Genomic DNA, 26,583 nt, shown 5'->3' on the forward strand with positions numbered 1-26,583 from the left:
ATTTTTCATTTGAATTTTAGCTGTGTCTATGCTATTTCTTTTATGTTTCTAATATATTTATTAGCACTGTTACAGATTTGTTTTGGTCTTCAATTTATCTCTTCTGTCATCTCACTCTGTTTTATCAACTATTCCTTGAAGTCTAGTTTTCTTGAATTTATGTTTTTATTAAGTTCTAATAGAGTGTGACATTTGAGATGAATCTTCTTTTTCCTTAGGCATGTTTGCAGAGTTGCCTTGCTGTTTCTCTGAAAAATTGTGGGTGAATGCTCTTTAACACTTCTGCCACCTTTTTCTGATGTTTGTTTTCTCCTGTGGGCTATATTGTGAAGGCTGGGGTGTTCTTTTATGTACTTTCCTGAAGCCTGAGGGAGGGGGAGAGGGAGCACATGGCCAATGCAGTGTTTTTGTTAAGTAGCCTTCAGGAATGTTTCCTCTTTTCTGTGGGGTTACCTTTGGGTTATCTTCTCTATTAAGGGTGGATCCCTGAAAAATGGCATACCCTGGTGGTTTTTCTAGCCCCTGCTGAAATCATTTGAAGGTGGGTAGAGGTTTTTTTATACTAAGTGTTTTTGTTTTGTTTTGTTTTGTTTTGTTTTTGTTTTTGCTTTATTTTTCTGTGGGCTATTTGTGCCCTCAGTCTACTTCTCTCAAAAACGAAGAGTGTTTTTAGCGGGAATTTGCAAGGTATTTTAACTCATTTTCTTTCCCCAGTGCATTCTAGGAGCTAGGATCCATGGCATGTTGAGCCTTGCCAAAATCTTTCCTTTTTTCCTACTTTTTAAAAGTTATAGTATAATACTATCGCCCTTTTATGGCATAGGGGCAGCTAGCCAATTTTTGTCTTTTTAAAACTCTGTTTATCTTATAGAATATTGAGGAAGAGTTTAAGAGCTTACAATATCTTGCAGTTTTACCCAAAACTGTCTTCAATATCTTTTCAATTATTTTATTAGCATGAAGACTAGTTTTTTCTATCTAGAAAATTTCTTTTTCTCCTTCTTCCCTGATTTTACCCTTATCCTAAACGTTGTTGCTAGGTAAAGCTTTTTGAATTGATCATTTTAGTTCATGTCATTCCCCACTGCTTATGATCAAGCCTAAGCTCTTATATTTAAGGTCACCTAGGTTTTTACTTCAGCTTACTTTAGTGATGATAGTCTCATTCCCTTTCTTGAATTTTCTTTTCTGGATAAATTTAAATATTTTCTGTTTTCCCATAGATGCCTTAGGTAGATTTCTAAGATGTGGTTAGTATATAATAGGATGTTTGTATACATTATGGTTTTTAAAAAGACCTCTTAATCTCTTTATTGCCTTTCTGTAGGAACGTACTTATTTGTCAAGATTCGTCTAAAAATATGGTCTCCAGAAATGAACATAGATGTGCTGTGAGCTCCTTGCAGTTGTGATTGCGACACTGATAATTAAGATTGGTTTAGTTGTTCTGTCGTACTTCATCAAATTGTTGATTCACATTGAATTTATCAAACGTCATTCTATTCTAAAATGTGAAAGTATTTTTAACTTAAATGTAGGAATTCGCATGTATCCAGGTAAATTTTACCTTTAAACATTTTTTTGCTCTGGTTGTCCATACTATTGAGAGTATTTTGAATCTCCAATCAGTTCTCTCTTGTATCTATATATGCTAATCATACCTTTAGTGATTTCCTATACATCTCTAAATAGTAATTTTGTGGGAACGTAAGTGCAGTAGTTCTATTACTTTGCATCCTTTTAATTTCATATAGTTCTGTTTTCTTCCCCGTGTCTGCCTGGGTGACATGAGAGATTAAAGACTGTGGTTGTTCTGTGTATGGGCTCAAGCTGGATGGAGGAGTTGATATTAGAGAAAAGAGAAGCTTTCCATTTGATTAAGCTACAAATAGAGGGACTTTTTTTTTTTTTTTCAAGTGGCTGGGGAGGTGACAGAATGGGAAGCATCAAAGGGAACTTTGGCAGAACTTGGTAATTGAAGAGAAAACCACTGAAGAGAAGCATGATGATGCCAGGAGTTTGATTTCAAATGATTTGTAAGAAACAGTGAACCAGGACACATTAAGTTTGAGGTAGATGGTTGTAAGATATCAAGAAGATACTCATCTTTAATGAAAATTTGCTTTTGAGGCTTATGTTCTAGATTTTAAAACAAAACACACAGTCTTTTTAAAATATTCTTTCTTTTTTTGAGATGGAGTCTTGCTCTGTCACCTATCCTGGGGTGCAGTAGTGTGCTCTCGGCTCACTGCAGCCTCTGCCTCCTGGATTCAAGTGCTTTTTCTGCCTCAGCCTCCTAAGTAGCTGGGATTACAGATACCCACCACCATGCCTGGTGAATTTTTGTATTTTTAGTAGAGACCGAGTTTCACCATGTTGGCCAGGCTGGTCTCAAACTCCTGAGCTCAAGCGATCTGACTGCCTCAGCCTCCCAAAATGTTGGGATTACAGGCATGAGACACCATGCCTGGCTAAAAGTATTCTTTTTTTTAACTTGAAAACCTGTGTAGTTCTGTAAAATCTTTGTTAACTGTCTTCCTAAGACCTTTTATATTTTACATATAACATTAAATTTGAACTATATGGATTTCAAATAAAAGAAGAGAATAATTGCTATTTTCGAAGAACTCATTTTAATTGGTTAGAGTAAATATGAAGGCAGCGATTTTTGTAAAATGGCCTTTAACATATTAATGTCTGGTTATGTAGAAAGTGCTGTAACAGGATCATCTGTTCTACTATAACTTCATGTATGCCTATTAATGATACATAACTGTGGAGCAATAATGTAAGTGAGCTCTGTCAAAAAAATTACATAAATGAATTGCAGTCAGGAGAACCTTACTCAGTGGTTATGTATACAAAATTTACCCCCCCTTGATATGAAAAAATTTTTTATAATTGCTTTATTTTCTTACAGAATAGGCTTCTAAAGTTGCGAATTGTATTATTGTTAAGTAGCAAAATTTGGGGGTAGTATTTCCTTTTTGTCATGTGAAATAAATTTTTCTCTTTTACAATACAGGACAAGTAAATTTTTGTGAAACATTGCAGATGTTAGATGGATTTGGGAGAATTTTCCAAACTAAGTGGACAAACTTATATAGCTACATAAATAGTAGTGAGTACCAGAAGTTTATTAATTTGCTTATATTACATAAAAATAAAATGCTTTAGTCGTGAGTTAAAAAGCTAATGGAAACTCATGTAGGCAAGTTAAAGTCAACATAAAGTAATAATACCAGAAATCCTAAATTTGCTGTATTTCAGTCATTTTTATGAATTAAAAAAATCTTTTTAACTTGTGGTTCTTTATTTTTTCCATTTTCGCTTTAGGAAATATGTTTGTGTTCATTGAGTTGGGTAAAATAGAAGACTTAGGTTCTTAGTGCATTTTGATATGACTCCTTCTAGATTTGTCATTCTAAAACATCAGACAGGATTCGGGTTGCCTATTACTCAGAACTAGTTATATTAGAACTCAGGCTTTGGGTATTAACTGAACCCTTCTTTCTTTGTTACCCATAGAGAAGTTACAGAGATGCTTAGTTTACAGTGCTGATCATTATTGTTATTTTTTTTAAAAACAAAACAAAACAATCTGTAGACTGGAAGGAGCAAAGAATGCAGTGTTCACGCTGTGCTACCCCAGAAATACCTTTAGTGAATAATGTTTTTCTAACAGATTCATTTTAACGTGAGCTCGTTTTTACTCTTAAGTGTGTAAGCCATTTTTAATGTATGTCTTTTGTCTCCTTAGCCTTTACTTTCATTTTAGTGACATTGTGAAATTAAGCCCTGTCTGATTCCCACAAGAGTAACTTAGGTACTTTTACATTGGCGTTAGTAGCTATGCCTTCTCTTTAGACTAGGCTACCTTACCCATGTTGTGTTTAGGAATTCATATGAAAATTTATTCTTATCTACAGTTATTTTTTTCTTCATGCCCATTTTCCTTGAAAATATTTAAAAAATATGTCTTGTATAGAATTAGAAACTTCAGTATCTGTATCACATCACTGGCTATGAAAACTATGTTACTGATTTATTTACTTCCTTTAAGTTTTTCCCCAAAAATCTCCTTAGAGGGGCCTACCTGGATGACCCTACTGAAAATGTAACCTACTAGGTCCTTCCTCCTATAACTTCCTACACCCCTTAACTTCTCTCTCTTTTTCTGTAACTCTTACCACATTGTAACATACTGCTCAATACTCCTTTTAGAATAAGAGATCCTGGTTTGTTTTACTCATATATCCCTAGAACCTAAAACAGGCTTGGTACATAGAAATGTTCAGTAAATATTTAACAAAAGAATGAATTAAGAACATACAGTTTCCCTCGGTATCCACAGGGGATTAGTTACAGGATGCCCGTCCTTCTCCAGGAAGCCAAAACCTAAATCCCATGAATACTGTATTTTTTATCTGTGTTTGGCTGTGGATATGGAACCCACAGATAAGGAATGGTATTTATTGGGGGGGAAAAAACCCATGTATAAGTGGACCTGTGCAACTCCAACCCATGTTGTTCAAGGGTCAACTGTACCATTTGGGTTATATTTCTCCTATTATATAGAATAAGAATTTTCATGCCCTAAACCAGTTACTTTCAGTTTCTTTTCACCTGGTCCATAGTAAGAAATACAGTTTAAAATACAACCCTGAGTACACATACATATGAACAGATTGTTAGAAATCTGAATTACTCTCTGCCCCCAGCTGTTGTAAGACTAAACAGGCCAGGAATTATGCATATATTCAGTAAACTAGAATGTGACAGATACTTCCTATGAAAAAATGTAATGCTGAGACTCCTTAAATGGTTTATTGATCACCATTGTAACCATGTAATATTTTATACTAAAACCAGATGACTTAGGAAATAACTTCCTGTTTGACATTAAAAAAATATGATTCTTTAGTTTTAAAGTTTGTACATTTTTGAGGAAGCTCTTTTTAGCTTAATGTCAGCAAAGCAGCTGCTGCTTGAATTTACTTTCTAAAACACTGAATTATTCATTTCCATAAATAAAACTTCCTTAGTAATTATTTAGCATTAATTTATTTCTCTTTATTTCAGTCAACCCTGTTGACATTCTGTTTTAAAATTAAAAATATTCTTTGTGGAATTTAACAAATAAGACTGTGACAGCCACTTTCTTTACTTTCTTTTGTTTTCATAACAGGATTTCCAGATCCTGAGATGAGCTGTGTCTTATTATTTTTATTATTTTAATAAATGTTAAACTAATAAAATGTAGAACACAAGTAAATTCTTATTTAAAAATGTCTTCTAAGTAGCTTCTAAGATGAACTGCTATGATTATGACTTATTTAACATATATTGAATTCTAACAATGTAAACTTATTAGAAATACTTTAAATAATTATTTCATTGTATTCACCAATTGTTTAATAGAGTAATAGGGAAAAAAAGTAAGGTTTGTTGTTTTACATTTCTTGGCACTCTTCCATCTATTTTTGCAAATATGGGAATACCTCCTTGAATTTTGTGCTGCCTTTCTAGTAGCCTGTGGTGAGCCCTTCCACCTTCAAACTCTTATTAGTTATTTATGTGGCCTCTTTGGGCTATCAGTCTTTACTGCTGTGTGATATTTCTTGCCATCTTTCCAGAATTGCTGTTTTATTTATTTGTTTCTTTGTTTAATTTTAAATGTGTCACTGCCTTGCTGCTCCATTGGAGACTTCTTGAGGGCAAGAGACAAACTATTTGATAGCTGAATACATATTTGGTAAGTTAAGAGAGGAGGGGAGAAAACCCCTTTATAAAGTAGCATCCATTCAAATGAAACATTCTTACCTAAAGTGCTTCTTGGAGCATATATTTAGAGAGGTTTAGTAACTGATCCATAAGACAATCAGTGTGGGCTTAAAGAAAATGTAAACTTTTAGGTAAGGGCCCATCTGAATCCCTGTTGAAATGTACTATGCCACCATTACTGTGGCAGCCTCATAGGACCATGGAAGAGAATGAGGCCTATGGAATTAGAGACGGGAAAAGTCTCCATTTAATTCCTCTGTCCTAGGTTCTACAATGCTATTTAGAATATAATTATGGAGACCTCTGCTTTAATAGTTGTTGAGTGGGTGATAGCAGTTTTAATTGGAATAACCACGAGTGTATAATTATTTTAGAGCTGAAATGTTCAAGAAAGCTTTTCCAGCAGATGACACAGACCATCAGCCTTCAGCTGGGAGCCATTACGCAGACATGTTTTGTTTTTCCTCTGCAGTGTTTTAGAAAACAAAGTTGGCTATTTAAAATTGTGAGATTTTACATAAAACAAAAATTCCAGCTTAGAAAAAAGGTAAATCCTCAGATCTGATGATTCTGTATTTCCAGTCCTACAAGACGAACAATGATCTGGAATAAAGTAACAGCTGTACCTTTAAACATGGACATGTGTTGTAGTGGTTCATTACAGTTTTTGTGCTTGCACTATTCATGTATTTGTATACACACACATTATGTATTTATATGTACATAATATATATAAAGATAGATATATTTATATGCAAAAACATATTTCTCTGAAACTGTGCTTGGTCATAAGTAAGAAAACCAAACTGAGATGTTGGTCTGGCTCAAGAAAAACAGGATGGAGCCTTTTGTGAAGGTAAAGAATATTCTTTTGTGTTTAACATGCAAATGGCTCAGCTTCCAAGTTGCATAGGTAGCCCAGCCTGAGTCTACAGGACTCTACCTGTAGAGTAGAGTCCTACTCTACAAGTCTTGGAGAGTATCAGATCTGTCAAGTTTTGATTTTTATGCCCTTAATTATAATCTGTAGGTAACTCATATGGCTCATTGGATATGAATTTTGGAAATCTATGCTTCCAGATTACTTTGCTTAATTCTTGCATCCTCATACTTTTTCTGTGAAGGGATATATACCTAAGACACTAGGAAAAGCACATCCGAGGTAAGTAACACCGATGAATATTTAGTACATGGTTAATAACCTAGTTTGTGAGGTTTAGAAATAGTAAATTATATTTTATATATAATATTCTATATAAAATATATTTTTATATATAAAGTATACATATTACATATATAAAATATAGTATGCAATGTTAGTACATACTAAGTATTCTCTGAATTATTTTTATTTCTAATAAAGTGTACATTTATCTGTGGTTCTGCTCTCTTAAATATATTTTTTAAAATTTGAACATTTTCATCTGAATTTTTGAGTTTGCTAACAAGCCAAAAATCATTTCTATTTGATTAATCCAACAAATAATTTACTCTTCTTTATCTTAAATTTGAAGAGAATTAAGAAATAAAAGAGGAGGAACATCTATTTCATGTTCTGTTTAGTAGTAACAGTTGCAAATATGTAAGCATTTTATTCTTGGATTCACTAATTTCCCTGCTCAACAAAGATGGGTCAGTATGTTCTGTTTTTTTTCTGGGAAAGTCTGTAGAAATAATTTGGTTGTTTTTAAGCACCTGCATGCTTTTTGGAGGCAGTGGTGGTGGAAAGAGTATGATGTAAAAGGAGCTGTTTCTTTACCTACCTTACAAATATCTGTGCCTGAAACAAGCCTCTTCTCTGAGCATAATCAGTCTCTAATAAAACCGTATTCCTAACTACTTGAGCTGATAAATAGTGAGGTTGTTTTAAACAAGTCAAGTTTATTTTATGTCAATTTTCTATTTGCCCTGTGTAAGATATATTTAATTACTTTACTCCATCTCTGTGTTCAAATTAATCAGATTCTGCCACATATTGGTGCTCAAAATAGAATAATTCTTTAATCAACTGTGTTATCCATGCTATGGTACAGTAGAATAGAAAATCTACTCGTGGCATATTGAAGATGCATGCATTTTGTTTTCTATTGTAATTTAAAAGTAAAATCAGAAATACTGATTTCTACTTGACTGGAGAGAGATTTAGTTTGAATATCAGCCTGATCTTAATCAGGTGAGAATTAATTGAGTTGGAGGTATTAGATATTCAGTGATGTTAACTGAACCATGATCCATCTAGAGAGAAGCTTTCTTTTGTACTGTGTTAGAATTATCAAATAGCTCATGCACTACAATGTAAAATAATCTTTTCATGTTCATCCTTCTACCTTCTTGTCTCATTAAATGCACCACTAAATTCATTCTATACACAGACTAATCTTTAAAGTAGCAAGCTAATAAATCACAAGTTAATACAAAATTAAAAGCATAATAATTTTGTCATAAGATGCTGCTGTTGTCACAATTTTATAATGATATATTTTCTAGTTACTAATTTTAAAACCAAGTGATTAAACCTCTGCTTTTCAAGTATACCTGGGACATTAAAAAAAACTCTTAGTTTACTTTTTTTTATGTTCAACATTGCAAGAAGAAAGTGAGCAATTCAGAAGTATTTTAATGTTTATCTTCAGAAATAATAATAGAGTCTGTAACATTATAGTGGTCTGAAATGTGGCATGGGCTTTTCATTTATTTTAAGAGTGTGATAGCAATATCATAAGTGTTGTGAAAATATAAATGGTGAGATAACACCTCCATAGGACTTGCTCTTAAGTAGTAAAATTGTAAATTCTTTAAATAAACTGCAGCTAGAACTGAAAGCATTGATTTGCCTTGTTAACTACGGATACTATACTTATTAAGTGTCTAAATTTAGTATAACATGTCTGTTATTTTCTCCTTTTTTTCCCTTAAAACTGAAAATTTGGACTTATTTATTAGCAAAGTATCACGTTATCATTGTCAGATTTCTTCGATTTTGGCAGTTGGTGTGACAGTGTGAAATTAAAAGAAAGCCAATAGTGTGACTTTTGATAGTGTCATTTTACACTGGAATAGTGTTTTTTGCTTGGTATTGCTATAATGGGAATATTAGAACCTATGTAGCTGTATATTTTGTGAAAAGGAATATCCAAATTTATATTCGAGAACAATTAGCATTTAATAAAATTAAGCCATAATTGCAGAAACATTCCTAGAGTGCGATGAACAGGGAATTCTCACGAGATACAGTAGGGTTCCCCACCTAGTTGTTACTAAACAGCAATTTAGGGCAGAATGGCCTGCTTAGGAAAAAATGAGAGAGAGGGAGCTGGCTTTTTCACTCTGCTCTTCGAAGCCGAGGCTCCTCTTATATAGACCCCACTCTCCCCTCTCCAGCACCCAAAATGATTTCTATCTCTCTCCTTCCTTCCTTCCTTCCTTCCTTCCTTCCTTCCTTCCTTCCTTCCTTCCTTCCTTCCTTCCTTCCTTCTTCCCTCCCTCCCTCCCTCCATCCCTTTCCCTCCCTTTCCCTCCCTCTCACCCTCCCTCCTTCCTCCCTCTCTCCCTGCCTTCCTTCCTTCCTTCCTTTTTTTTTCATAATATTCTGTAAGATGTAGAGAGTACCAAACCACAATACAAATGTGTTTTTTTCAATTCTTGTCCCTGCCAGTTTTTCTCCTATGAAATAACCACAGTTATCAGTTTTCTTACATATTCTTTCGTAGCCATTATGTACTTGGAGACATACCCCCCCGACGTGTACACATGCACACCCCCCAAACACAGAAATGATAACGTTCTGTACCTTGCTGTTTTCACTTTTAAGTCTTAGGGGTCATTCCCTATCAGTGTGCTATTTTTTTTAGTGGCTACATAGTATTTCGTGATACAGTGTTAACACTTAAGCAGTTGATGTTACTGTGATAGATTTGATGACATCACCAAAAGCCACATTCATATAAAAATACTTTTTGCTTCAGGTGAGAGAAGACAAGATGAGGAATGGCTAATAATATGTTATTCTTTTCATGATTCCTTACAGATGGGAACCTATTTATTTACTATTTTGGAGACAAGGCCATGCTCTGTTACCTAGGCTGGAGTGCAGTGGCATGATCACAGCTCACTGCAGCCTTGACCTTCTGGGCTCAAGCGATCCTCCCGCCTCAGCCTCCCAAGTAAACAGTACTACATGCGTGTGCCACCATACCCAGCTAATTTTTAAAATTATATGTAGGGGCGGGGTCTCACTATATTCCTGAGGCTGGCCTTGAATTCCTGGATTCAAGCGATCCTCCTGCCTCAGCCTCCCAGAGTGTTGGGATTACAGGCGTGAGCCACTGCACTCGGCTTACTGATTTATTTTTGTTAAGAAAGACATATATGTAGTCTATATCTGAATTGCATGAAAAATTCTACTGCGATCGAATTTGGAGAATTTACTGTCCTTATGGATGCTGTTTTTTTTTTTTTTAAATAGGAGATGCTAATGTTTTTTAAGCCAGTTGTTAAATAAATAAATTTGACAAATGAGCATACTATAAAGTGGGTGACAAGGATTTGTTAATAGTCTGGAAATCACATACCTTGAGGAGGCAGCAATGTTTAAACTGGCGCTGAGCCAGGAGAAGAGAAAAAAATATGAATGTTATTTCCTATAGTGTATGATGAAGCGGCAGCATTAGACTATCTTTTTTCAGCCTATAGTACTCCCATCCCCCATCAACACACACCAACCCCCATCAACACACACACACTATGGAACTGGCTACCTTGCGAGTTAAGGAATTTTCTGTCACCACAAATGTTTAAACAGTAAGATGGAGTAGGAAACACTTTGTGAAATAGATTAAGTGACCTCTAAAGGCCTTCACACTCTAACCTTTTTGATTCCAGAAGTCTAGAACAAGACAGCTGGTCCTGTCCAGGGCCTTCGATAAGTAGTATTTAATGGTCACTGTTGGCTCATACTTATTGCCAGAATGGGCTGTAGACCACTTGCAAGTATGAAAAAGTCCAGCAGGTTCATTTATTACTTGTGTCACTAAAAACACGGATCCTACTTTCGTTTCTCCATTGTGTAGGTGATGAGAGAAGGCAAAGCATCTACTAGTGGCAAGAAATCCTAGAAGGCTCCATGTTCAAAAGTTTGCCCGTTTTGTTTTGTTTTGTTTGTTTTTTGTCAGTTGCTTTTATCAATACCTATCAATGAATTGGCCTTTTAACATTGGAGACTATGTGGGACAGCAAAGAGGGAATATGTAAGAAAAATGTATTTGGGGAGACTTAGGGAATCTTCTATGTGATCTTTTAAAAAAGACAGAGGGATTTGGTGCTTTCATTGTCCACACCAGGCTGTGTGAATGTCTCTCTTTCAAATTCTGGTAGCACTTAATATCTGAAACATGAAATTTAGGACTTCATTATATTTTGTTTGAAGAAGCCCCTTTCTAATGTGTAAAATCCTTATTTTAAATATTTAAATATATTTTATAGGAATACTGGAAAACAGTATGGAATCGGAGAGTTGAGGTATCTGATGCTATTTGATTTTATATGGTTGCTAAGTGGTCATTTAGCAAAAAACCAGCAACAGTGTCTACCTTATTCTTTCCTGTGGTAGTGATACAATGTGATGAACCATTGCCACTTGCTTCCCAGGTGTCATTTGTGACCTCATGTGTGAGATACCTGGCCTGGGTTAAGTCTCTATTACGTGGGCATGGAAATTTCTGCCAAGCGTAGGAGTTTTTCATGTGTTCTGGAAAGGAATAAGTGAGATCCAATAGTAATTACAGATAACGTTTCTGAAGTTAAAAGACCTGGTTCTAAACCAATCTTTGTATGCCACACTAATCTTGGAAATATGATGTAGCCTATTTAAAGTTCATTTTATTCATCTGGCAAATGAAGACAAAAATAGTGCTTACTTGATCGTGTTTTTGTACAATTCAAGTGAGCTAATACACATAAAGTACCTAGTATAGTAGTGCCTGGTACAGAGTAAACACTCAGTTTATCTTAGTTGCCATTTTCATGTTTTTATTGCTATTACTACTGACATTATTAACTACCTTGCAAAAAATTATTAGGAAGTTGTCATGGGAAAATGGAAAAACAAGAAAAAGGCCACCTGAAATAAGACAGTTTCTATTCAACATTATTAATGTATTCTTGAATTTTGGTTTTCCATCATGTATGTTCCTAGTGTTTTAACTGCTTCTTGTAAGAATCACATTTTAATCTCAAACTTATATTCTAATCAACTGAGATAATGAATCTCAGTATCCTCCTGAAACTTTTTAATTTTGCTATGAAACCCCGAAGTTTTGTTACTGTTTTTTTGAATTTTGTTTATGAATAAATGCTGAGTACAGCCTTTACTAAACTGAAGAGATAGTCATGATAAAGTACAATGTTGGAAATTTTGATCTTTGTCAAAGAAATTAGATAACAGTAATGGTAGAGATTATTTAGCAACATATTTTAAAATATTAGAGTGAGTTAAATCAACTAAAAGCTGGTAGAAAATGAGAATTATTAACACTCCTTCAATTAATTCACTTATTTATTCAGCTATTTGTTCGATAAATATATATGAATATTTACAGTTATTCATTTATATACAAATGCACAAATATTTATTGAATAAATATAAGCTAAGCAAGTAAGCTTTGCTGAATGATTATTTTTTACCTTAGTCTTTATTTTCTTAAATATTTTATTTTGATTAGGTATTTTAATAGGCTTAAAAAGGATCAGTGGATAAGAAAATATGTTCCAAGGAAAGATATGGAAGATAACTAAGCCTAGAATGATCATAAGTTATAAATCATAAAAGAGTAGCCAAATCATCATCAGCCACCTGTTTGCATCTCACCTGAAGTATAAGGAACTAAAAATGTCTTTAGCTATGTTGTCCAACATGGTCACCATTAGACATACATGGCTATTTTAATTAAAATGAAAAATTTAGTTATGCAGTCGCATTAGCCACATTCAGCTTGGGCAACATAGTGAGACCCTGTCTCTTAAAAAAATACATCTTATTTAACCTAATATATCAAAAACAATATCTTTTTAACATGCAGCCAATATAAAAATTTTTAATGAGATATTTTATATTCCTTTTGTCACTGGATTTTTTTTCATTTTCTGCCTATGTTAGGTAGAATAATAGTCCCCAAAGATGTCTCAGTCATAATCCCTGAAACCTGTGAATATGGATATAAGGAACTAACTGTCCTAGAGAATTGAAAATAAAAGCTATGTTTAATGCATCACACATAAGAAGTAAGGATTTTTATCTGTTCTAATCCCCTCACTGGAATTATGTGAATCTAAGGTATTTCTGGACAGTATCACTTAAAATTTTAACATAAAAACTGTTGGGTGATTTTCACTCATCTTAGTAGACGTCTCAACAGCATTTGACAATAATGATTATTCCTTCCTTGACCCAAACTTTCCCAGAAAAGATAGTCATCTGATGGATACATTTTGTTAGTTTTTATATTTTAAAGTTGTATTCAAATAATTTATAGAAGAATGAAGACAATGACTTTAGAAAGTATAATAAGAATTTAAACATAGCAAGCCCCAATTTTTATTCCCTATTTTACTTGTTCTGAAAGTTTTATAACTTGGAATGGTTTATGTCCTTTGATTGCCACTAACTGCTTATCATGAACCTGGAACATAATCTATTTTAAAGATTCTGACTCCATATAGCTCTAATAGGTTCTAGTTTACCATTAATCTTTAAAATGTATTTTTTTTTTTTACTTTAGATTTGAGGGGTACATGTGCAGGTTTGTTACATGAGTATATTGTATAATGCGGTGGTTTGGGCGTCTATTGAACCGTCACCCAAACAGTGATCATAGTAACCAATAGGTAGTTTTTCAGCCGTTGTCCTTCCTCCTTCCCTCCTTCCCTCCCATTTTGGACTCCCCAGTATCTATAATTTATATCTTTATGTCCCTGCATACCCATTGTTTAGCTCCTACTTGTAAGTGACAACATGCGGTATTTGTCTATTTCTCTGTTAATCCACTTAGGATAATGGCCTCCAGCTAAATCTATGTTGCTGCAAAGGATGTGTTTTCGTTTTTATGGCTGTGTAGTATTCCATGGTATATATGTACCACATTTTCTTTCTCCATTCCACTGTTGATGGACACTTAGGTTGATTCCATGACTTTGCTGTTGTGAGTAGTGCCGCAATAAACATACAAGGGCAAGCGTCTTTTTGGTAGAATTATTTCTTTTCCTTTGGGCAACTATCCAGTAGTGGGATTATCCAGTTCTATTTTTAGTTCTTTTAGAAATGTCCAAACTGCTTTCCACAGGGATTGAACTAATTTACATTCTGTTTATAAGCATTCCCTTTCTCCACATCCTCAACAACATCTCTTAGTCCTTTGTTGGATGCATAGTTCGCAAGTATTTTCTCCTTTTCTCTAGGTTGTCTGTTTACCCTGTTGATGGTTTCTTTTGCAGGGGAGAAGCTCTTTAGTTTAATTAGGTCCCAATTGTCAATCTTCTTTTTGTTTCATTTGCTTTTGAGATCTTAGTCATAAATTTTTGGCCTAGGCCAGTGTCCAGAAGAGTTTTTCATAGGAATTTTTTTTTTTTTTTTTTTTTTTTAGTTTGAGGTCTTACATTTAAGTCTTTCATCGATCTTGAGTTAATTTTTGTATATGGTGAGAGGTAGAGATTGAGTTTCATTCTTTTGCACATGGCTAGCCAGTTTTCCCAGCACCATTTATTGAATAAAGTATCCTCTCCCCAGTGTTTATTTTTATTTACTTTGTTGAAGATCAGTTGGTTGTAGGTATGCAGCTTTATTTCCAGGTTCTCTGTTCCGTTCCATTGTTCTGTGTGCCTATTTTTGTACTGGTCCCATGCTATTTTGGTTATGATAGCCTTGTAGTATATTTTAAAGTTGGGTAATGTGATGCTTCCAGCTTTGTTCTTTTTGTTTAGGATTACTTTGGCTATTTGGGCTCTTTTTTGATTGCATATAAATTTTAGGATAGTTTTTTCCAATTCTGTGAAAAATGACATTGGTAATTTGATAGGAATAGCATTGAATCTATAGATTGCTTTGTGCATTATGGGCATTTTAATGACATTGACACTTTCAATCCATGAGCATGGGTTGTTTTTTTCATTTGTTTCATCTGTGATTTCTTTCAGCAGTGTTTTGGAGTTCTCGTAGAGCTCTTTCACCTCCTTGGCCAGATGTCTACCTAGGTATTTGTGTGTGTGTGTGGCTATTGTAAATGGGATTGAGTTATTAATGTGGTTCTCAGCTTGAACGTTACTGGTGTATAGAAATGATGATTTTTGCATGTTGATTTTGTGTCCTGAAACTTCACTGATGTCATTTATCAATCCAGTAGTCTTTTAGAGGAATCTTTAGCATTTTCTAAATATATAATAATTGTTGGTGAACTACTTACATCTTTAAAATGAATAATTTTTTTTGTTTTTTTTTTTTTTTGAGACAGAGTCTTGCTCTTGTCACCCAGGCTGGAGTGCAGTGGCATGATCTCAGCTCACTGCAACCTCAGCCTCCTGGGTTCAAGCAATTCTCCTGCCTCAGCCTCCTGAGTAGCTGGAATTACAGGCACCTGTCACCACACACAGCTAATTTTTGTACTTTTAGGAGAGACAGGGTTTTGCCATGTGTTGGCCAGGCTGGTCTCCAATCCTGACCTCAGGTGATCCGCCCACCTCGGCCTCCCAGAGTGCTGGGATTACAGGCGTGAGCCACCGCGCCCAGCCAAAATGAAATATTTTTAAAAACACCAATGACTCATAATTTTGTTGAAGTTAAGATGGCCATCTTTTTGGCTCCATAGTTTTAAAACATTTTCACTTTTAGATTTACAAATACTATTTCCTTTTAATCACCTTTTAAATATATCTGTCTTCAGCATTTGGATCAAGTACATTTCAACACACAGATATCATAAAAGATGAAAGAATACCGCATTGCCCTGTTTTTAGCACAATGGGATACAAGTTTTTGTTACATTATACTTCATGAAAAATCACTCCTGTTAAATGTCTACTGGGATGAGAATACTATATTTCCTTTTTGTCCTTAAAAATGTATTATTCAGGCCAAGTCAAGAGAATTGTTTGAGGCTAGGAGTTCAAGACCAGCCTGTGCAATATAGCAAGACCTTGTCTCTAGGAAAAATAAATAAAAAAAATTAGCTAGGTGTGGTGCTGCACACCTGTAGTCCTAGCTACTCGGGAGGCTGAGGTGGGAGGATCACTTGAGCCCAGAGTTCAAGGCTACAGAGAGCTATGATCTAACCAGTGCCCAGCCTGGGTGACAAGAAAAAAAGTATTATTCACGCATCAGTTCCTGATTTTGAGAAAATTCATGTGGGATACTGTCACCTGAAGACTTATAGTCAATATGATTATGTGCTTATATGATCAATTTCATCATCTTCGTTAAAGTCTAGAGTGCTGCTCTTGGTTTCTTTGCATTCTTCTAATTCATCTAATAATTGCAAAACATCTTTTGGCCAGTTTTTCCCCCCACTGTGGTAGTATATTAGTTTTCTATTGCTATTGTAACAAATTATACAAACTTAGTAGCTTTATTGAGACAATACAAATTCATTGTATCATAGTTCCGTAGTTCTGAAGTGTGACAGGTCTCACTGGGCTAAAATCAAGGTGTTAGCAGGCTGTGTTTGTTTCTGGAGCCTCTAGGGGAAAGTCTGTTTCCTTGCCTTTTTCAGCAAAGATGCAAGTGTTCTCTTTTTTCCATCTTTAAAGCCAGCAAGATAGAATCTCTCTGACTCTGCTTCCATCATCTCATCTCTTTTCTCCTGTTCTCTTCCGCATCTGTCTTTCACTTTTAAAGACCCTTGTGATTACTTTGGGCCTTCCCAGATAACCTCCCTATTTTCAACTGATTAGCAAAGTTAATTCTGTCTGCATCCTTAATTCCCATTTCCTGTGTATCTTAACATATTCATGGGTTTCAGAGATTATGACTGGGACATCTTTGGGGACTATTATGCTACCTAACATAGGCAGAAAATGAAAAGAAAAATTCAAACCTTAACTGTATTCAGTGAAAGCTTTAAAAAAGAAAAGAAAAAGCTACTTTTATATCTTCATGAATGATAATACAATACATTGAGCAATACAGTAAATGTGATGTAATAATGGAAGCTTTATTTCACTATTGCATCCTTCTAGGGGATTTCATCATTTTCGTTTCTTACCGTAGTTATTTTTAGCATAGTTGGAAATAACTGACAGGCCATGATGCAATAATTTCTGCTATGATGAAATAAAATGTTTGAAGATACATGAAAAATAAGATCAATAAGTTATATATTGAATCTTAGCTTTACACAAAGATCAAATGATCCTAGTTGATAAATGAATTTTATTGTATTAAAAATATGTCAATTTTCTTTAGATTTTTGGAGGCCTCTAAGAAAGAATAAAGTCATAAAATATTCTTGAAATAGTTATGGAATTACTTATAAACGAAATCTACAGGCTGAGCATGGTGGCTCACGCCTGTAATCCCAGCACTTTGGGAGGCCGAGGTGGGTGGATCACAAGGTCAGGTGATTGAGACCATCCTGGCCAACATGGTGAAACCCTATCTCTACTAAAATACTAAAAATTAGCCCTGTGTGGTGGCGCATGCCTGTAGTCCCAGCTACTCGGGAGGCTGAGGCAGGAGAATCGCTTGAACCTGGGAGGCGGAGGTTGCAGTGAGCCAAGACCATGCCACTGCACTCCAGCCCGGCGACAGAGCGAGACTCCGTCTCAAAAAAAAAAAAAATAAAATAAGCCTGCAAAACTAAAATTGGGTCTAGTGGACCCTGATTTTATACTGAGGGTCAAATACTTGGTTTCCTTGCTTTCTCTGGTGCCACATAGTCCTCTGTATTTTTCCAGTTTCTTCTTTTTCTCCTAGCGTTAAGTGTTAGGATTCCTCAGTGGTTGTCCAGGGCCTCTTTTCATTATTTTTGTTAAGTTACTACTATCCAAACAGTATCTTCAGAACCTGCTTCCAACTCATAGGTAACTGCCTTCTACTTGGATGTTTCACAGGCCCCTTAACTGAACATGTCCTAAATTCATTGTCATCTTTATTCCATCTTCCTCCACCAAAACAGAACAAATTCATATGCTATTCCTTTTTGGTGAGTGTGTGTTATATAAAACAGTGCTTTTGTTTGTTTTTCTGGTGTTTTTTAAGTCATCAACCTGGGCCATCATGCACCCAGCAAGAAAATTAGGGGTTATCCTTGACTCCTCCTTCTATTACACTCATAAATAACTATATTCCAAGTCCTGTTAGTTCTCTCTGGTTTCATTTTTATTCACTCGCTTCTGTCCTTTCCTGCTTTGTCTGCCACAGGTTTAAATGTTTTTAGCCCCTTGGACTATTGTACTAACTTTCTATCTAGTTTTCTTATTTCCAGTTCTGTTTCCTCGGCCTACTCTAAGGTTCTGTGCAGAAGAAAACATGATCTTGTCATTCCACTGCGCAAACCCTTCTGAGGATTTCGATAGCCCTTAGAACACAGCCTAAACATTTTAACATTGCCTACTGGTCATATTTGGTACATGCCTTTTCTCCTGCACCTGATATTTACCCCCCCCCCCCACACACACACACAAGCTAATAGCAAATGTACAAACCATTCTGAATTATTCTCTGTAATATGTTCTGCCTGTTCACCTCCAGACCTTCTGTGCCCTTCCCTTTGTCCAGAATACTGTTCCCTCTCTTCATTTGCTAACACAACACAGTGTACATCATAGCTTCAGAGTATTTCACATTGGAATTCCCTCCTTAGTATGTCTGAGGTTCCTGTTCTGTGCTTCCATAGCACCCTCCCTGCCCAGAGCAGGTATCAACTCAACTGTTAGCATTTGAAGATTACTTGTCTTCCTCAGGGACTATTGTTAGCTCCCACAGAGTAGGAACCCTCTCTTTCTTACTCTACCTGGTAACCCCAGAAGCTAGCACAGTGTTTACACAGTAAGTACTTTGAAAATGTTTGTTGAATGAATGAGTGATATTTTATGAGCCCCTGAATAAATGAGAAAATACTTAAATATTGTAATTTATTGAATCAGCTAAAACATGTGAATCATTAATTAACTCATTGGACAGTGTCTATTATAAACACAATAAATATTAGCTATTGTTGCTATCATGAAGACAGGAATGTAGATAATTTTTTCTTTTTCGTTCTACTTTGGTAATTAAAGAAAAACTAATGCAGTATTTACAAATGAATCTTTTCTTTAAAATTAAGGTAATGATTTGGTGATTTCCCATCTGCAGTGTATAGATTTGCCTTTGAAAATGGAAATGTTTTTAAAGATGTAGTGCAGTGAAGAAGCCACTGTTTCAATATATGTCTTGTGAGATAGCAATCCCCAACCTTTTTGGCACCAGGGATCAATTTTGTGGAAGACACTTTTCCAGTGGTTTTGGGATGAAACTATTCCACCTCAGATCATCAGCCATTAGTTAAGAGTCTCATAAGGAGTGTGCAACCTAGATCCCTCGCATGCACAGTTCTTCACAAGAGGGTTTGTGCTCCTATGAGAATCTAATGCTGCTGCTGATCTGACAGGAGGTGGAGCTCAGGCAGTAATGCTCCCTCGCCAGACGCTCACCTCCTGCTGTCCCGCCCGGTTCCTAACAGGCCATGGAGTAGTACCAGTCTGCAGTCCGGGATTTGGGGGACCCCTGTTGTAAAAGATGTTTATCATTTCTGGACATTATATTTTTCCATTTGAACTAATGGTTTTATGGATCTTTAGAAAATTGTCTGTGGTACTCTTTTTTTTTTTTTTTGTAGGGATGGGTGGCTAGAATGTTTGCTGGAAAAGATTTACCAGTACACTTTTTTCAGCTTACTTGAATTTATCCTAATTTACTTCTCATCCAGTCTGGAATTAAGTTATATTTGGCTTTGTCTGTAGGTTGGATTAGATTCTTTCCAAAAGCCAAACTACTTAGGTCATTCATGCAGAGGTCACAGGGAGACCTACAATTGTGTTACTAAATTTTATAGACTAATGCATATAAAGTCAGAACCTCATGAAATACTGTTCATGCTGTTGGTTATACAGAATAATGTGCTGTGTGTCCCTGTGGCCTTGATTTTCTTCAGCTGAGCAGTCATTAGAAAGAAGAGGACAAAAATACTATCTTCATTGTCTCTGCTTTGGTTCAGACCTTCATCCCTGCATTGAAAACTGAGGGTGACCTCCTGTTGTCTTCAGGCACTTTTTACTTCACAGCTTCCAGAAGGGATGATGATTACTGAGAGTGGCGCAGCACTTAGGCATCGTCTATAGGGACCTGACATTAGACTGTTCACTACAGAAGTCTTCACATAAAAGATAGCTTTTCTTGAGAAAATTTATTTGTAGATTTTAATTTATGTTACAGATTTAAAACTGCAGACACCTTTGTCTGAAGGGAAATCTTACTAAAAGTCAGCACTTAGACCCTCTTTCAAATTGTATCATTTTTAGTCCTATATTTGTAAAACCTCTTATAATTCAATAACTGTTCAAAAGATCTTTTCTACATTATGTTTAAAGTACCTCTCTGCTTTTATTCTTACCTAGTTTTATGGAAGGAAAGTTTTGTGATTCAGATTCCTATTTGTAGAGTTGATATGATGTATTATGAATTTAGGGTGATTTTTAAGTCTGCCCTACTATGTTCTTTAATAAACAAGATGTCCTAATTTTTTTCCACCTATTAAGATGATGGTACAGTTATGGAAATATTGCCTATAGCTTATATGTTAAAATTCTAAACTATATTGGTATCCAAATATGCCTTTGCTTTTTGTAACGCTAGGAGAAAATAGGCATTTTTTGGAGACTTTACTAGCTAAGGAAATTAAAGTACTGAAAAGTTAGGAATAAGTGCTGTGTCTAAAGACAGTTGTGAAAAAATTCATTTTAAAAATCAAATTAATGGAGATATGAACAGAGTGGTTCTAATCAGAGAAATGAAATAATGGGGATTATTTCTTTTAATTTGGTGTGTTTTAAAATTGTCATCTCAGTGAATGCTTTAGTTCTAACTGGATAACTGCATTTGCAAAGTAATGATGTTGCTTGAAACTGACTATGTGCAGAGAAAGTGTAAAAGATGAACTATCTGCTATTTCTAGTTCAATGCACAGTTGTCATATTTATCCTTTCCTCAATTAAGGAACCGTATTATTGGGGATTATTTAAGTATTAAAGTATATCTGGAAGTTCCATAAATTAAATGTTAAAAAATAAATTACTTCTGTTACTGTTTTATATGGAAGCTCCCAAGTTTTTTTCATATCATAGTTAAACTGTACTATGATATGACTACTTGTACTTAATTATATAGACTACTTGTACTTAATTACAATGTGAATAATTATTTTGTCCATTATGTTAAAGTTAGGAGAAGACTTTATCTCTTTATGTTTTTTTCCTAGATAATCTTGAGCCAAATTTAATTATATCCAAAGAATTTTATTTTAATTTTTTTTTTGAGACGGAGTCTCACTCTGTTGCCCAGGCTGGAGTGCAGTGGCATGATCTCAGCTCACTGCAGCGTTCTCCTCCTGGGTTCAAGTGATTCTCCTGCCTTGGCCTCTCAAGTAGCTGGGATTACAGGTGCCTGCCACCATGCCCAGCTGATTTTTATATTTTTAGTAGAGATGGGATTTCACCATGTTGGCCAGTCTGGACTCAAACTCCTGGCCTCAAGTGATCCACCCACCTTAGCCCCCAAAGTGCTGGGATTACAGGCGTGAGCCACCGTGCCTGGCTTCAAAGAATATTTTTACCAATAGTATATGATATTACGTGGTTTCTTTGAGATAAATTAAGAGTTTACAAAAGAAAGACACAGACTTTTATGTTCTTGATATCTTAAAGAAAAAAATATACTGAGTGCTCATTACTTTAAACCTTTGAATAACTTTTAACAATCTCTCCACATTCCTACTGTTTATTGATATTCTTTTGTATTATCTTAAGATAGACTGAATTGAATGAAATTTGAATTTTATAGTTTTTAATAGTAATTAAAATTATTGATAGAATCAGATATACAAGCTCTTTAACATTTAATGTAAATTAAAAGATGGAACTGATTTAAATTGGATTTGTTTCAGAATTCCATTTTGGAAATCAGTTGGTAGTATTAGCAACATCACTATTATATGAATATATGCTAATGTAGAATGAAAGAAAGGTCCTCATTAAAATCTTGTTGCTAAACAAGTGACAAAAACCTTGCAGACAGCTTAAGGCTTCAGGTCAGTCATATTTACTCCTGAAGAGATTTGGACAAGTGTGAAAGTATATAGACTATGCCTTTATTGTGATCAGAACACATAAATGCTATTTTGTACCAGTTCCCTACCAAGGACATTTTTATTAATATTAGACAAAACAAGTCTTAATGCAATGCCTAAGCATCCTATTTATCTAAGTAAGTTAAAATATTGGGTTTGTTAAATCAGAAAGTAAGCATTTGCTAACAGCCGTTGTGTCTGTGTTTTCCAGAAAAGGACTGAGGTTTGGTCAACTAGTGTGTTTTCATGAGACAAAATTCATGATCTAATTACCTTTCTTCCAAATATTATTTGGGTGAACTGGTCTGGTATAGGTATAGTAAGGTGACAGTAAAGGTAAGGTGGTGCAGGGGAATCCAGCCCATGGTTCATTACCACTATTGAACATGGCAGTTCTCTTAAAGAAGCCTTTAGCTAGCTTTAGCTAATTCCGGATTAACTTTATATACATATTGTTTGAGGATTGCCCATGTCTTTTTATTTGGGATCGTAGTCTTTGCTTATGTAAAGGTAGATCTTAACATCATGCTATAAATAGAAAAATTAACGTATAGGAATAGATAGGCATTCCAGAGTGAAAGTTAGTTGACTTTTAGATAGCCATGTGGCTACCCTTCAGCGTCTCCACTGAAAATGAGCTGGCTATAAGTCTGCTTTGCCTTTTGAGTGTTAGAGAGTCCTTAGTCAAAGGGCACAAAGGAATTTCCCTTGGTTTGATTTGACCTGTGTGGCCAGCTCCTCTGCGTCAAGAGGAACAAGAACATTTGTAGTTGGAATAAAGAAGATACTTGATTGCGTTTAGAGTCTAACAGGCTGGGTTGGGAATGAGAGAGCAAATGTTGGGACTGCTGAGACTAGTGAAGCAGAAGCCAAAGGGAACTAATCCTGTGTGTCCTTGAAGGGGAATACTATGTATCACTCACTTCATGTGATCACACACATTAAATTATTTGAATTAAAGTCATTTCTTGCATCCCTTGTTCCTTCTTCCTATTCCACCAATTTTCTTGGAAGTATCACTATGATGTTGTGAGTGGATACAGGTATCTATGCTATAGGGCTCTTGTCCCAGCAAGGCCCCCCTAATGAATTTTTTATGCATTTAATAAATCTCATTTTTGGTTGCTTGTGGTTTAAAAATATTTTTGTTACATAATTATGTATTTTCATGGACACTCCTAAGATTATCTGTCTAAGACAATTATAAATAATTTATAATCCCAAGTACCTGGAAGGATAATACATAGCTCAAGAAAAGAGAGGAATCTTGATTATTTTGTATTTTCAAAGTTACAAAAGATATTGAGAAAACACAATACACAATTTATTTTTATTTTTATTTTTTTGCCTACAGCTTCTTTGTAAGGACGATGTTTAAGATCTCACTTGGAAATAGTTGCTTACTTACAGTAGATTAGGGGTGGCAGAGTCTGGAACTAGGGCAGCCAGGGGTCAGAAGGAGGGACCAGAGTAGTTCATGAGAGTAGCTGCAAGAGATGAGGAGCAAAGCATATTGTCCTGTGTAAGGGATAAGACAAACACAAGACAGAGTAGTAAGTGGCCCACCTGTGGGTAGCATAGGTACCAGGCTTTTCTGGGTTTGTGGTCCTGAAAAGGCAGAATACCCAAGGTGCCAGTACAATTTAAAGAGCAAACTAGCAGAGTGGAAATTTGACAGAAAGCCATTTGAAGTATCTACAGCACCTAGAACTTACTTGGGAAAGAAATGGGGGTCCTGTTATTAGAAGTTAAGAAACCATGGCAGGGTTGTGTAAAAGCAAAGGGATGCCTTGCTGCCATCAGGTGGGAATCCACCGGCTTTTGTTGCCAGGTACTAAGAAGACATGCAGAGACTAGACAACAGATACCAATGTCTGGAAACAATTCCCTTTCAAAGGAGGAGTCAACTCTTTGTATTTCTCGTAGAATATACAGTCGTGCACTGCATGACAGTGTTTAGGTCAATGACAGACTACATATATGATGGTGGTTCCATAAGATGATAATGGTGTATTTTTACTGTACCTTTTCTATGTTTAGAAATGTTTAGATATACAAGTACTTACCTTTCTGTTATAATTGCCTGCAGTATTCAATACAGTAACATATGGTACAGGTTTGTAGCCTAGGCTATACAAAATAGCCTAGATATCTACTCAGCTGTACCATCTAGGTTTGTGTAAGTACACTCTGATCTTTGGACCACGATGAAATTGCCAAATGATGCATTTCTCAGAATGTATCCTCATTGTTAAGCAGCCCATGATTGTACTGTTTCTTTACTAGAAATCCTATCTCTACATCCTCTCTATGAAGTCTCCTTGCCCTTCATCTCAGAAGTCCTCTCTCCCTCTTCTCAAATCACATTTATTTCTACAAAGTGAATATCACTTATCTTATTCTGCCTTTTACTGGTGTACATGTCTTTTGTTGAGCACGGTACCATGTGCCAAGCACAATGTACATAATAGATGTTCAAGGCTGCAGTGAGCTATAATCATGCCACTGCACTCCAGCCTGGGTGACAGGCTTTCTTTTTTTTTTTTCTAAAAAGGAGAAAATTGTGTGTGTGTGTATTTATATAGATATAATTACAAGTAATTTTTTCCTTCCAAATTTATTTCAGATTTTACCAAATGTTGCAAGAACTCTGGAGTTCTTATGGTAGTAAAATGCCGGAAAGAAAATTCTGCATTGAAAGAATGTCTAACTGCTTAGTAAGTAGTTGTCTCAGCGTTTGTGCTTGTATGTGTATTTGTGGTAGATAAGAGTATGTTACTTAACTCATTACATGTAATATATTCTGTACCTCTCCATACCAAATTTATCATATTGTTGGCTGAGTCTAAAGTTCCAGTATAGTCTTAAAAATGCAACATATTTATGAAAGAGTCTTTTCAAATTTTCTCAGCATTGTATCTGATTAAAAAGATGAAGTCAGCAGACAAAAATATATGATTTTTCACTATTTAATAAATCTTTTTTCATGAACAGTTTGATCTGTAAAATATAGTACAGACTGATTTTTGTTTATTCTGTTGTAAAGATAACTGAATGAAAATATCTCTGAGACTTCCTCCAGCCTTGTGATTTGTTGGATTAATATAATTTAACTCCTAGAAAGTTGAGATAAATCATATGGATGATAAAAAGGTAAATTTAGATTTTTGAAGTTAACCAAATTTACTTTTAAAATAATTTTATAATATCGTGTTCACTAATATTTTGTTGTAGTTCCTTAAATTTAAGTAAAAATGTGTGAAGTTCTTTGAATTCACATGCTGATTTATTCACCCATGTTCTATTGCCCACATTATTGACAGATAAGATTTCAGAATACTTTAGTAAGTATTGTTAATTGAATGTTGAGAGATCTTAGTTTTGGTAAGCCTTTGTTTCCTTTAATTTCTGTAGCCTGTGCAGCGTATATGTCAGTATGGTATGTATGTTAGAGGATTAAATAAAAATGTAATGAACACCCGAACCCTACATTTTTTTTTAATAAAATATGTACACATAAACTTATAGACCTTTTTTTAGAATGGTGGAGTTGGAAAAGACTTTAGAGATTATGTAAACTCATCTCTATATTTGCTATATTTGTAAATGGTGAAACATAATCAATATTGATTTTTTTTCTTAAGTTAATAATATCAAAGCAGCCCTTATTTATGGTCCAGGTATTGTACTCAGTGCTTTACCATATAGGAGTAAAAGTTCATTCTGTGACTTAATATTCTTTCAGTTCTATTCTCGAGTGCTTCCAAGAAATGTTTACTGAGTAAACGAATCTCTTAAACTTTTGTATGACTGAATTATTAAATTCTGTCTTATACATTGATTAAATAATTTTTATATCTCAGATTCAGTCATAATTGTTATTGCTAGTTTGACATATTATCCTTCACTCCAGTTGGGGGAGCTCTAGAGCAGAGCAGACAGGAGTATAGACTGCAGAGAGGGCAACCTGGGTTCAGCTTCTGTATCAGTGAGAGCTTAGCTAGTCGTGTTACCTTAGGCAGGCTCCTCATTGTAAGGAGGAATAATTATATCTTATGGAGTGATTGTGAGGTACTGCATGTAAACACATTTACCATGATAGGTATTCAGAAAATGTTAGCTCTTTTTTGATTAGTATTTGTTATTATTTATCTGAATATTAATCATTTGAATATCCTTCTCTCTCTCACCCCCTAGAAATACAAGAAGAAAATAACAGATTCTAGTCCATCTGAGGGGAGGAGAGGGGCTAGGAAGGATGGCTGTTTCTGCTTGTTTAGAAGAGATAAGCAGTGGATGTGACATTAACTGAAAGTAAATGGAAAATTATTAGGGAAAATTGTACTTGACTTTGAGTCCCCAGATACACTAAGAAATAGTATTTATTCATCTTTAAATAAGAAGGTGTTCTGCTTTGTTAATTACTATTGAC

General features: G+C 35.0%; 1 protein-coding gene across 4 annotated transcripts in view; it reads left to right on the forward strand.

Annotated features, from left to right (window-relative positions):
- Nucleotides 1–26,583, forward strand: part of CMC1 (C-X9-C motif containing 1) — a 78,015-nt gene that overhangs the window by 49,801 nt on the left and 1,631 nt on the right. For all 4 annotated transcript variants that reach the window (XM_057301635.2, XM_057301636.2, XM_003826148.5 and 1 more), the window contains one exon: nt 24,778–24,868. In XM_057301635.2, coding sequence (XP_057157618.1) covers nt 24,778–24,868 — 91 coding nt within the window. The remainder of the gene's footprint in view (nt 1–24,777; nt 24,869–26,583) is intronic.

The sequence above is a fragment of the Pan paniscus genome, chromosome 2 (genome assembly GCF_029289425.2).
Source record: "Pan paniscus chromosome 2, NHGRI_mPanPan1-v2.0_pri, whole genome shotgun sequence".
Classification (NCBI taxonomy): Eukaryota; Metazoa; Chordata; class Mammalia; order Primates; family Hominidae; genus Pan; species Pan paniscus.